Here is a 14,263-nt window from a genome sequence, read left to right as displayed (position 1 = left end):
GGTCCCCCACTATGAAGAACTCAATGCTTGCCCACATATGCAGCAAAAAAAAAACCCACTCGATGCTCGTCCGATTTGAACAAAAGAGACTTTTAAAGTAGGTAATAATGTACAAATGCTCAAATTTTAGTTTAAAACATTTTTTAGAACATTTTGAATCATCGCTTTGTTATTCTTTTGATAACAGTTTGCCTTTTTTTTTTTCCTGTCTATACTATTTCTCTTCTTGCCTTCAATTGTTTATTACTCTATTTTTACCTTGACTATAGACAAAATTGGAATATTTTTGTCAATGAACTGCGGGTAGGAAAGTATTATTTTAGCATGTTTGTCATGCTTATTTTTTGCTTTTTTTCTTAATGGGTAAACAAGTTACACTTTACTTTATTGTTGATTTCAATCTATTATTAGAATTGTAAAACATCACCATATTTTACTTATTGTTCTGAATTTGTTTTTAACATATTTATTCATTGTGTCTTTGTTTCTATTTTACTACTATTTTTATATGTTTAGAGTTCATGACCGTTGCTTGTATTATTATTACCTAATTATTGGTATTTATTATTTCAATGATGTATGAAGTTTAATGTCAACTTATCCTTCCTGACCAATACTTATATATATTCATTACATTGAGAATAGCTAAAATGAATGACAGACTCATGAATTTAGAGGTAATTAAAAGTTTAATAATTGTGTTTACGTAACTTTGTCGATTATTAATGAACCACATATTTTTAGGTTGTTTTGAGAGTCAAAATGACAATTATGTACTTTTTATATAGTTTTGACATTCAATTGTAGTTTTGGGAACCAATCTGATGCTAATTCAATTTTTATGTAGGTAGATGAAGATCAAAGATGGAAGCTCAATTCCATGATGCTATATTCCTCAAAACTTGATGAATTTTGTATTTTGTGAACCTTGTATGGTTGAAAATTACATTTGATGTATTTTTTGTATTATTGGATAATTTCTTTAGTTTCTATTGTAAATTGATTACTAAATTTCAATAATGAAAGGAAGTCATTGTATTTAATATATACATTATGAATTATTTCATGTCTATTTAACTTAAAACAAGTGTTTGTAATGTAAATGGACATAATTTCAATGTTGTTTGTTATAATATAAGATTAAAGCTATATATATGATATAATAGCCTTAAAAAAAGGTTATCATATGTCAAATAAAGCATTAAGAAAAGGCTATTATATAATGAAGATAGCATTGGGAGCAAGCTATTATATCCTAAATATAGCTTTAATGACTAATGCTATTGAATATTTTCGTAGTCATGTATACATGCTATATCTCTATACTCGATTATAGCATCCATTATAGCTCTACAAAAAGGCTATAAAAAGTCCCAAACTTTTAATAACATGGGCTGTCAGGATCTTCAAAAAAGACTATGAAAGGTCTTTTATAGCCTTTTTCTTAGCTATTGTATTCATTATTTCTTGTAGTGATTTGCTCGTGTAGCTCGAATGACATCTAGTTGTAATCTCTTAGTTGTTGCAGCTGCCAAAACAGTGGCTTCTTCTGCAAATAGATATTAAAAATACATTTCTCAATGACACTTTATTTGAGGTGTATATGAAACCTCCTCTTAGAACTTTTCCTCCATCCCAGAAAGTCTGCCTTATTCGTCAAGCCTTATATGATCTGAAATAAGCTCCACGAGTCTGGTTTGCACATTCAATTCCACTATCACTCAGCTTGGGTTTACTTCCAGTCCCCACCATACAACTTTTTTCAAACGTCAGATTCCTTAGAGTATTGTTCTTTTCCTCCTTTATGTTGATGATATGAGAATTACAAGTGATGATTCTCAATCTATATTTGATTTCCAAAACTATCTGGAAAAACACTTTGAGATGAAAGATTTAGGAGCACTTAGTTACTTCCTTGGCCTTGAGGTGACATCTTGCTCTGGTGGGGTACTACTTGTCTCAAGTAAAACATATTGAGATCTTTTGGCCCCATTTGGTATTATTGACTCTGCTACGTCATCAACAACACTAGATTCAAATGTTCACTGGACTTCGTTCGATGGTGTTTCTCTCGAAAATGTCACTCTATATCAGTAATTAGTTGACAGTCTTATTTATCTCACTGACCTGCCTAGGTATTGCATATGCTGTTCATTATCAAATTCATCAATAAAATATCGAAACATTAATACCTCCAATAAAGGCCCAAGCCTAAAAGTTCGAAACTTATCACACGAAAGGGATAATAAGTAAAGCTAACTGTTTTCGTCGTCTGACTACCTTGACATGTCCACCTCTAATATTGTCATCTAGACACAAATCTCAAGTGAATGACAACTAAAGAGCTATACGAATAGTTAAGTTCTGACACTCAGGAAGGTAAGCAAGTGGTTAGTGCTTTAGTCCTATTAAATACTTGACTTGGTTAACTTAGGGATTAGAATAGTACATCTTGTCCAAGTAAGCTCGACTACAAGACGACCAAATAAGAAACCAACCTAACGAGATTTGTGCATCAAAGAAACATAAAAGAAAGAAAGAAAAAGAAAAAAAAGGAGGGCGTTACCTAGCCGACACAAAAGTATTTCAATGGTGAAGACACTAGCAACTAATCCTACATCATGAAGATTATATTGGATTCACTAATTTTGCAGCGATTTTTATAAGGCGTGGCGAATGCACACAAATGACATTGATACCGTTAAAGCCAGTGTGAACCGCCAACTGCCAAGACCGTTATGCATTTTTCGCGTGCCAATACGACGGCCCCTATAAAATCCATTTCTCCGTTGTCTCAGGAGCCATCACGCTATTACATTCTTCATTTCTCCGGCCCCCGTTTTCTCCCAACAAACGCTAACAACTGAGATTCACCGGCAAAAATGGCGGACCTCGATGTTTCTCAGAATGGGGCTTTTCTCACTGTTACTCATAATCAATCGGCTCTGATCTTCTTAGGAACTGGCTGTTCCAGCGCCGTCCCCAATGCAATGTGCTTGATCCAGTCCTCTGATCCCCCTTGCCGCATCTGTTCCCAGGCCCTCTCCATTCCACCTGAGAAAAACCCTAATTACAGGTGATTTCCCTGGGTTTTGCCATGTTTAAGTGCAATTCAAACCTACTTCTGTGTCTAGATCGTGCATTCCTTCTTTTCGTCTAGAATTTTGTTTCCGTCCTTTGCTTGGTTGCTTTTGATTATGGGATTCGAGGAATGGAGTTTGGTCATGGCATGTTATTTGTGGATTGGTTCATAATTATCACGATTTTAGATCTGGAGCTAATATTTTCAGGCTTATGGAAAGCGTATTGGTATATTCTTGACTCTGGTGTTGCGATGAAGTTAGGTTGAATTGATGTTTTGAATGTAATGATTTAGGAATTTGTTTCTTTCCTGTTTCCACTTTCTCTTTCTGTCTCAATTTCCTTTCTTCCTAACGTCAGTAAATGAACAGATCTATAGCACCCTGGGGAAAGCATGTGATTTTAATTCTTTGTTTGATTTATGGTTTATTGATTTGCAGGTGCAATACGTCTCTTCTCATTGACTATTGCCAACCGGATGGCAGCCATCGTTATATTTTAATTGATGTAGGGAAAACATTTAGGGAGCAAGTACTACGATGGTTTACCTACCATAGGATTCCTAGAGTGGATTCAGTAAGTTGTCTTTGTGCATATGTTCTTATTCGTTTAAAATCTACTATGATAGCGTGGAATAATTTTCCTGAGATTTGGTAATGACTCATTTTAGGAATTCTCATGGCTAAATGTAAGAATTGAACATTACTATAGATGTCTTTGAATTTGTGGATTTATGCTATAGTGTCTACCAACCTAAGATATGAATGTCATTCAAATTTCTCAAGATCAAATGTTGGTTAGGTGGTTATATCATCGATATATGTATGAACCGGTCTAGTTTGATGTTTGTCTATATTTTTCTTTTCCAATTATTATTATTATGCATAACGTGGACACCTACTAATGATCCCATTAAGCTATGATTTTACTTGGCACCATATGAATACAAGAATCCCACAGGCTATTTGTTACTGTTTTATGCCCAAGGGAATTTCTTTCAAGAGAGCGCTCTGCAACTTTTATAAAGCGCTTGATTTCTCTGTGAGTGGGACTTGAGGCCTTCATACTCTATAAGACAAGCAACTTTCTCTAATACACTCTATACCCTTATGTCACCAATTTAATTTGATATTATAAAATTTTCCAAAGCCATGTCTGAAATTAATTTAACTGCAAGATTATGTAGAGGTGCTGCGTGCTTGCATCACTTTATGTCCTATATGCATTCAGCAGTGAGAATCCAGAATTCGAGTAGTGTTTTTGGTTTGTAGATGATCAATTCAAAACAGCAAACTTTTTCTATGATTATCAATTACTTGTCTTGTATGGTAATGCATTACAAGGATATGAGTGGCAACTCACTGAAAGAAGTAATTTGTTTATCTTTGTGTCCCCTTATTTTTTTTTTAATCTTTATTTACTTGATTGTGTGCTATGAAACAAAATTTTTTATTTTTAAAATTCAGAAATATTACTTTAGTTGGAGATGGGGTACTTGAAATAAGATTATATTTCTGCAGATTATTTTGACTCATGAACATGCTGATGCGATTCTTGGGCTGGATGATATACGTGCAGTGCAACCTTTTAGCCCTGTAAATGATATTGATCCCACACCAATTTACCTCAGTCAGCATTCAATGGAAAGGTTATTCTAACTGTCCTTGTATTGTTTTAATTTTCTCTTACAAGATAGTACATACCTTGATTACTACACCCAAGGATTTTCTGTGCCTTCATTTTGGACCATCAACATGTGTGTTACCCTCCGATGCCTGGTTTAGTCTTGCTTGATGTTTCAACTCCTGGAGATTCTCTGTAATCACTGTTTCATGTAATCTATTACTTAACTAGCCGGTACAACCTTGCTCTTCCATCCATCTATCTATAGACCTTTATTTTTTAGACCATAAACCCTTCTGACACTTGAGTATAGACTTCTTGATGCTTCATTCTTTGATTTTCCATGTAATGCATTTAACTCTTTTAGGCAGTGTGAACTTAACTTGGTTCCATTGTCATGCCTGCTATTTGAACTTTTTAAAGAAAAATGGCTCAACATTGCTCTGAAGGCATAGAAAATGATTACATATGGATACATGAAAACTGAAAGATATATAAATATTAACCTGTGTGGATTATAGTGGTCTATATATATTTGACTTCCGGGTTTCTAAGTATAGAGACATCTGAAATGTAGAAGGAAATTGAGTATTGTTGTTCTGCTCGTTTGAACATCTTAGCCATATGTGGGAAGCGAATGACTGCGAGTGCTTGTTTTTTTAATACATGATTAAGGGACTAGTTTGTGAGAACATACTGGATCGGAATGCCTATGCCAAAGCTTCTCTCAATTTCCAATATTACATGTACCTGAGTTGCTATCTAATTTGTAATTTTTTGAAAATTGGTTTTGCTTGAATCAGCATTTCAGTGAAGTTTCCTTACCTAGTCCAGAAAAAGCTTAAAGAAGGCCAAGAAGTAAGACGTGTGGCACAGCTTGACTGGAAGATAATTGAGGATCATCATGAGAAACCTTTTGTTGCATCAGGCTTACAATTTACTCCTTTGCCTGTCAGTTTTACATACTTAATTGGCACAAGTCTCTTGTTCATCCCATCTCTTTTTACATTTAACTTGTAATTTTCTATATGTAGGTTATGCATGGAGAAGATTATATATGTCTGGGGTTTCTATTTGGTGAAAAATATAGAGTAGCTTATATTTCTGACGTTTCACGAATTCCTGCAAATACGGAACATGGTATGGGTCTTGTCACCTTTGTTTTCTATACACATTCATTCTTTACTTCTTTTGTAAAAGTTTCTCATTGAAAGCTTCTAGAGGAGTCATTTAATATGAGGCATCTAATCTTCACAAACCCTAAGAATTGATTCTTTGGATATCTCGATTCTTGGATTTAACCTAGAGTTTGTGTGTTCAATATTTTATTTCATGAGTTTGTTGCTATCGAAGTGCTGAATGGATGTATTTAGTGACACCAGAATGATATTGGTAATTAAGATTACGTTAAGAGTTCTAGAACATTTAATATGAGAAGATTTCCTATTATGTTAGAGATTTCAAGATAAAATACACAAGCTACCCTTATGCTTTACCTGTTTTGCATTTTTATCAGATTTTTTTTTTTAATATATATTTAGCTCTATGTTGCACCTTTGTGAATGTTCAATCATTCTATTCTGGTTCAGAGTCTTCTAAGTTTTTGCATAAAACTAGATTAAGACCAAACCTAAATTTGATGAAAATGTTTTGGGTTTTTTACTATGGGTATAAAGAATGAACTAGAGACTATTTGTTACTTGCATGGGCAAGGACAACACACGACACAACGTGTGATAATTATAATAAGACATACCTCTTGGACTAAAATATTCAAAACATCGGTACAAAGACTTGAAAAAACTTGTATTAGGGGCCTAATGCATAACTGCCTAAAACCAAGAATCTTCTTGTTGTTTTAATAAAAAGATCTTATTGTTCTTCAGGTGGAAGCGAAGAAACTGTTTTTGGTGGTCATAACTTCCAATGATAAAAGAAAGTTCTTTTAATTTGTGGGGAAGTTTGAATTGCAATGAATAGGAGGTTTTCTAACGAATGGAGGGGTTTCTTTTTCTTTTCTTTTCTTTTCTTTTCTTTTTTCTTTTTTGTAATTATTTTTTCAATTTTGGATAGCCTTTTTTTTAAAACTCCTCGAGCCTCTATTTATGTCATTCATTTTATTCATGTTGTTTTGTTTCCCACTTTTTTAAAAAGCAAAAAACTTGTATGGCAGCTATCATTAAACTTCTATTCTTCTATTTGATTTTTTGTATTGGGTTCGTAGTTATTTCAAAAAATGGAGCTGGACAATTGGATCTTCTTATCTTGGACACATTGTATAAGGTCAGTAAACTGAATAAACTCTTTACTCTTGATTTTACTATGTACATTTCAAGTGTACTGGCTTAAGTTCAGGATTTAGACTAGGATGTAGAATCTAGATATGACACTTCACTATCCTAGTCCTAGCATTCTCCTACATCCTGTATGACTCGGGTGGCCATGCCCCACCTGCTGGACTTGAGACAGGAATAGATGAAATATCAAGGCTAGGGCTGTCATGTGTTAGGTTCAAGTCGCAAGTGATGCAAAGGAATGCCAAGGTTATTATGTATCAAATTCATATTTCAAATCTTAATCTGAATCCTAGATCTAGGGCATTTCCCATGAAGCCTAGAATTCAGGATAATTTGGTGTTTATGCTGTAATAACAAGGAATTTTGAAACCGGAGTAGCAAGCTGGAGGCTGGGGTTCTCTTGGCAAGTGTATATATTTAAAAAGATGATAGTTAAAATTCACTTTAAGACTTTATATAATATTATTATTTTTAAACAATCTTTGCACATCCAAAAATACAATTCTTCTGCAACTGGAATTCTTTTTTGAATATGCTCATAATAATAATAATAATAATAATTATTATTTGTTTCACCTGTAAGTAATTTGCGACTCGATAATATTTTCATTTAAATGCTATATGAGACACTAACTTTGCCAAAGAAATGCTATACATTACTTTGTGGGTTTTTATTGATTGCAGAATGGATCCCACAACACTCACTTTTGCTTCCCACAGGTTTGTCATTAATTATTGTGAAATTTGTTGTTATTTCTTGCACGCTTGATACACTGACGAGAGCTTTTGCAGACCCTGGATGCTGTGAGGAGGCTAAATCCAAAACGAGCCATGTTAATTGGAATGACGCATGAATTTGATCACCATAAGGACAACGACTTCCTGCTTGACTGGTCCAAAAGGTAACAGAACTAACTCTTGGTCTTTGTCATACTTGATTGCAATTCACAAACATGGAGGTATTAGTGAGAATGTGAGATACAGCTTTTATACTAGTTATGTTAAATACAGAAAAAAAATGTACTTGAAGTCATAAATTAAAATCATAGAGGTATTAACATTGCTTACTAATTTAAGACGCCAATTATTATTATTATTTTTTAATTTTATTCAGGGAAGGAATTCCAGTGCAGCTTGCACACGACGGTTTAAGAATTCCTGTAGGCCTCTAAACAGGTAATGTATTCCCCTTGAAACTCCTAAGTCTCCTTAAAAATGCTTATTACCGTGTCTCTTAACGACCCCCAAATATATATACACATATATATAATAAAAGAAGAAAGATGACAAATTTAAAAAGGAAAAATAAAACAGAAAACGGCATGCGTAGGCACATAAATAATTAATGCGCTCCAGATGTCATTTGAAAAAAGGGGGACAATAGTCACTAAGGTAACGAGGTTTAAACCAGGGGAGAGACTCATCTAGGAGTTCGGAAGAAGAAAGAAACTCTGAAGCCCGTTGGTAATTTAGTTTTTTAAAATTAAGTCTATTTCATCTTAATCGTTAATAATAGTTTGTGTCTTTCTTAAGTAAAAGAATCCAATTTCTAACCAAATTCCAAAAACAATAACAAGTTTGTAAAAGCTATTATTTTTAGTTTTCAAAACTTGGATTGGTTTTTAAAAACATTAGTAAAAAGTAGATACCAAAGCAAGAAATTTAGAGGTGGAAGAAGTGTTTATAAGTTTAATTTTAAAAAACTAAAAACTAAAAACCAAATGGATACCAAACAGGATCTAAGATTTTAATTTATGCCATCACTCTTTCCTTCAGAAAATACTGTCATCCCTCCATGACACAACTCCCAAAATCGTTGCAGCCATTGCCAACATTAAACCGAACTATTTTAACATTTTCAAACTAAAATACCCCTCAGAATTTGAATGATATTATCAATAAGGTTATTCAGAACATCTCCTATGAAATCAAACATCCACCAGAAATGGCGCAAAATGGAGTAAAGAAGAGGTGCTAGAAAAATTACTAGTTATTTATTGTATACGATATTCTAACATCGTGGTTTGAAACATAAATAATGTTGTGTTGCATGTCAACTGTTAAGATGAGTCTTTATACACAATAAACACTCCATAATTGTTCTAAATTGATCCCGAGCAGTCGAAAGCACCCATGGTTGAAGTGCCTTGGCTTTCAATGTTATAAACACTTGAATATTCTGTGGCAGGTCTATACAAATCATGAGTCAATACCTGATTGATATAAAAGATTACATCCCATGTGTTTTGGGAGGATACAATACATTCTTTCTGAAACTTAACCGCAAATTTGACGGCTATAGCTATAGGGGTAAAGAAACTTTTACACACTTTATTATTGAGAGTGATGGGATCAGAATGGCAAGGCGATTAAGAAGGTTACTATTTTTTTCAATACCTCACCGGTCGTATTATTTTGTGCATTATCAGCAATTCAGCATCAGATGATTTTTATGCCTTTTTCCTTTTTGTAGAAGTTAGGTGAGGCAGAAAGCGAGCAGTTCGTTGTGGAATTAGAATTGTAAACGTTCAATGAATACTTCAAAACCTGTACAAATTTTAGTGGCGATGTATATCTGGTTGAACGCAGTTTCTTCCATGCTTTGCTTGTTCTTTGTTTAAGAATTTGGGATCCTTGAGTTTTGAATGCAAAAAGACATGAAACAAGACCTATATTACTCAATCCACTTAGCTGTGAGAAATTTGTTACTTTTTCTAAAAGTTCTCTAAATTTCTTTGGGACTGAGGCCCAACTCTGGAACAACCATTATTGAATGAGGTCACTTAGAAGTACATTTGTGCAATAGTACTTCCGATCTAATACAAAAGGATCTCATGTTCCTAAACCGATCTTATATGGAATTACAAATCTCAAGTTTGTCTATGAAGAGTAGATCTAATTATATTAGTGTCTATTAACTAATTTCTTCTGCGTAATACTAATCGACAGAGCCTCATTGATAAGTATCACAAGGTAGTTGCTTCATATTAATGTTTGGATGAGTCTATATTTCCTAATATCTAAATCCTTAGATATATGTTCAGGAGACTTGCAGTTTCTCTCATAAACCAAACGGTGCAAAACTGTTTGTTAAATTGTAGTGGTTTTATCAAATAAATCTCGCAAGTTTGACTTAGTGAAGGCACTCCCAATTATTCTATAATGTTAATGAAGTAGGCATATTCAAAATAGTGGTAACTGAAAGATGCAGAAATACGTTTTCCAATTTGAATGGATGGGTTCAGTTTTAAAATGTTGGGAAATTCATTTTAAAAATAGACAACTGATAAATACGTTCACGTCCATATTCAATTGATATACAAATTCAATCATAATTCGTGCCAATGTGAAAAGAACAATAATTTAATTTGACTGAAATTTTAAGTCGTACAAAAAGGCAACTTACATCAGCATTTCAAGCCCAAATGTTGAATTTCAAACATTCATTTTCCATAAAATAGATAAAAATTCCAAGCCTTTACTATATATATTTTTCTTTTTTTAAAAAAAAAGTTCTAAAATTTTATAATATATATATTTTTGACATTTCTTCCAGAAGCTGACTAAGACAAAAGGAAGAAGACCAAGCAAGTAGGAAGTCCTCAATTACCTAAAAAACTAAACTTTGTTAAAACCCATTTTCTTAGTGCTTTCCTTCAACTTTATTCAATTGAATTTCTCCTCAAAAGCTGAAACTTTGAAGATAAGAAAACAGCAAAATTTAGGAAAACAGAGAAAGAGAGAGATGGAGTGGTGTGTGGGTTTTAATGATAAAGAAGCTTATATAAGCTTTGTTGTATTCAAGCCAATGGTATTGGTTATAGATGATTTTGTTGAAGCTCTCAAACAATTCTCCTTCTCCACCAATAATCTTGGTTGTATTCAGAGTTCTGTTCTGAAGAGTATCCATGGAAATATGGTAAATACTTCTCCTTTCTCTTATCATACATTCATACAACACACAACATCTTACTTTTTCTTTTTCTAACTTAGATTTTTATCATCACTATAACATTAATTAAGTTTAAAATGAGCTATCTATCTACGAATCTAGATACCCGTGTAGTACTTGTCACCTTCAATGCCTAAATCAGTACAAGGTTTTCAACTGTAGCAAAATTTAGAGATGAGAATATACATACTTCTTCTGTAATCAATTATGATGTATTTATAGGAACAGTTTGACCTAGAGCATCAAGATCAATGTTTTAGATTCAGATTATTGATTATCTAGTCAAATGGGTCTTTGTTCGTTAAATGGGTAGGCTGGGCCTCAGCTAGGGTCGAGGCTGAGGAGGTTATTTTGGGATTTTGACCCAAGCTCTCATCTTCCCTAGGCCCAAATGGGTTGCATTCCTATTCATCAAATAGGGAGGTTCGGTCTCAACCAATCAGTTTGGATCTTTCCCTCTTCTCATGCTCAATTGGGTCTTGAAGTGTAATTTTCTTACTCAAGTTTTGTTTGTTTCTTGATTAGATAATTTGTAAAATCGCATAGAGTCTAATTGATCTCTAAATCAAATCTACTCATAATAATTATCATGGTTTTTCTTATCCCCACTAATCGGTTATGAATTTCTTTGAGATCTCCACTAACTAAGGCTTAACCCATTTCAGATCATATGGTGTGGAATTTGGGCAAAGAGATCAATTCAAAACACACAATTATTATCTGAAACACTTGTAAGTTTACAACTTAATATTGATCACCATTTCTAATCATTCATTTACATTTGTTAATATACATTAATTTTGACAATCTTCCAGCTTCAAATCTTGAGAAAAACATCAAATATGGCAACCTTAATCGATCTTAGTTTCTTCGAAGCTTATGGCGGAGAGTCCATGGATGGTTCTAATGTTATAAAATTTACAAGTAAAAGCATCATATCAATGATTTCAATAGCTGCAAAATGTGGTGATATAAACGATTTGTCTTACGCTTGCTTGGCAATATTCAAATCTCGATTTCGAAAGATTGAGGGAGTAAGCTCTGGAATTTGCTTAAAATCTCAAAATGGGGCAACAGTTGTTTCACTCTATGTTTGGAATTCTCCTTTTTATTGTTACTCATGGATCTTGAATTCGGATCATTTGAATTCAATGTTACCTTATCTTGATCGTTTCTCTCTTTGTATTAAATATGATATATATCAAGTGGTGAATGTAAGTGATGAAAATGTGCCTAATTTTAAGGATTTGGATGTGAAATAAAGAAAAGAAGGCAGAGGGGGAAAAGTACAAATCTTGTGATGTGAAATAAAGAAAAGATACTCCAAAGTAGATTGTTTTTGTTGTGATCTCTCTTTTTTTCCTTCTTGGCTATAGGTAGCTATAGTTAGGATCTATGGTTCAATGGCATGCCATCTTCTTTTTCAAGCTGCTTCAAAAATGACATATCTTTTCTCTTATGACATGACGCAACTTAGATTTTTTTTTTTTTTTTTTTTTAAAAAAAATTTCTTTGTGAAGAAAAAAGAATATAAAGGCTTCTTAAAAAATCTCTGAGTGAAATCAAACACTATCCACTTATTTGGTAGACTAAAATGTAATCGATTGTAATCCAAGTTAGATTGAGTATGTTGGGCCCACTTTGTTATCCCTGTTGCATTCTCTTCCCATCGTTTTTAGTCCAATCCTCTCTTTTACTGTTTTCATGCTTCAAGATCCTATTCCAACACCGGTTTTAACATTTCATTTGTTGAGTACAATGAGAGAATAAAAGGTATAAATACAATAAACTAGGACATCAAGTATTGTTGGGTTGTATATCCTAAAACTTTCCGTTTGTAAAGTTAAAACTATTCTATTATCAATAAAGATGTTATTCGACATTACTTTAATAAAGTTGTTATTGAAATCTACAAATTGCTCTTATACAGTCTAAATCCAATAAACTGAGATCCATGACTATTATATGAATACTTGAACTTTATGTGGAGACATAAAAGTGGATCAAGTTCGAGTAACTAGTCAAAATAATCTATAGTATACAAATAAGTTTGGGTGCCTTATTCTGGTAACACTGTCGGATGCGACCCACATTACAGTTGTTACAAGTTGTTGTAAAGATGCTACAAACGAAGTGATCCTGATTCGTTCATGTATTGATATGAGAATTGAGAGCGTCCTATGCAATGAGTTTGGTAAGATCAGACCAAGAAATAAGTCACTCTTACTTTATAACGTTGTTTACTATTTAAGACTGACTATTTCGCTTAGATGACTTAGGTAACTTGATCTTAATCCTAAGCTAACTATGAACTCATGTTTATTCGGGATTATCCTTAGATTTGCATAGGTGAGGGTTGGCTCAATAGCGTCAGCTTAATAAGCTTCCCATTTTAGGGGTAAGACCGGGTAGATAGCTGGGGATATATGTTGCAATAAGGAATTAACGCCTACCCGATTTAGGAATAGAAGAAAGGTTGTTCTCTTAAGTACTATATCCAGGTCTTGAACAGGGGGCCCTACCCTCTTATTGGCTCGAGACGGATCCGATTTAGTGATTGGATCACAAACCAATTGTTCATTAGAGGATCATTAGAAATTAAGGAGCAAGATGTAATATCGAGGGTAAAACAACATATTAACCCAGCCGTTATTACGAATAACCTGTGAAGGATCGACTTACTGATTATGGTTAAATCAAGTGGACATAAATATATCTACAGTGAAGAGAGTGTAACTACTGAGCTATAGTGGTGTGACTTGATAGTTAACGAATACTGATTAATTGGCTAGATTAATTTGGTCTAAAGAGTTTTAGCTAATTAATCTTAAATCGTTGGAGCTCATGATCTGTAGGTCCATAAGGTCTCTCTACTAGCTCGTAAAACATGAACACATTGAATCTATAAATTGAGTGAATTTGGAATGATATCAATTTGAGTTGTTCAAATTGAACTTCAACTTGAAAATGTTCAAATTGAAATTAGGGTTTGAATTTGAATAAGTTCAGATTTGAATTAGGGTTTGTATAATTATATTTGATATAATTAACGTTTAATTTATTGAAATTAAATGAAATTGGAGAGTTTATAATATTTAAATAATGATTTAAATATTAATTACCTGAATAAGATTCATGATTAAAATTAGGCGTGTGATTAATTTAATATTTGATTTAATAAAAAAATCAAATTAATTTTCAATTTCAATTCAATTTAAGAAATTGAGTTTTGATGTTTTAGATTTAATTAATTATAAATTAATTAAATTAAATTTTAGTTAATTTTGGTATTATTTAAAATTTTAAATTG

At 33.0% G+C, this 14,263-nt stretch overlaps 2 protein-coding genes across 5 annotated transcripts; both read left to right on the top strand.

Moving 5' to 3' along the window:
- Positions 1 to 2,563: 2,563 nt before the first annotated feature.
- Positions 2,564 to 9,711, top strand: LOC120082542 (putative hydrolase C777.06c). 4 transcript variants are annotated; one of them, XR_005483211.1, is made up of 11 exons: positions 2,565 to 3,076; positions 3,522 to 3,657; positions 4,602 to 4,729; positions 5,508 to 5,655; positions 5,739 to 5,844; positions 6,929 to 6,987; positions 7,686 to 7,721; positions 7,794 to 7,903; positions 8,116 to 8,177; positions 9,190 to 9,378; positions 9,478 to 9,711. XR_005483211.1 is itself a non-coding variant. In XM_039037753.1 (10 exons), exons 1-9 carry the CDS (start codon positions 2,883 to 2,885, stop codon positions 8,171 to 8,173), a joined length of 975 nt encoding a protein of 324 aa, XP_038893681.1. In that variant the 5' UTR covers positions 2,564 to 2,882; the 3' UTR covers positions 8,174 to 8,177; positions 9,478 to 9,711. The 4 variants fall into 4 exon arrangements, 2 of the variants coding, with proteins under 2 accessions (XP_038893681.1, XP_038893680.1); XR_005483210.1 differs by having other exon boundaries at positions 9,475 to 9,711; XM_039037753.1 differs by lacking the exon at positions 9,190 to 9,378 and having other exon boundaries at positions 2,564 to 3,076.
- An 884-nt stretch (positions 9,712 to 10,595) lies between these two features.
- Positions 10,596 to 12,293, top strand: LOC120083436. Its single transcript, XM_039039197.1, has 3 exons — positions 10,596 to 10,920; positions 11,619 to 11,684; positions 11,769 to 12,293. Exons 1-3 carry the CDS (start codon positions 10,747 to 10,749, stop codon positions 12,213 to 12,215), a joined length of 687 nt encoding a protein of 228 aa, XP_038895125.1. The 5' UTR covers positions 10,596 to 10,746; the 3' UTR covers positions 12,216 to 12,293.
- The last annotated feature ends 1,970 nt before the right edge of the window (positions 12,294 to 14,263 follow it).

This window comes from Benincasa hispida, chromosome 8, assembly GCF_009727055.1.
Source record: "Benincasa hispida cultivar B227 chromosome 8, ASM972705v1, whole genome shotgun sequence".
NCBI lineage: Eukaryota > Viridiplantae > Streptophyta > Magnoliopsida > Cucurbitales > Cucurbitaceae > Benincasa > Benincasa hispida.
Note: the sequence above shows the minus strand (reverse complement) of the source record. Positions and strands in the feature narration are given on the sequence as shown.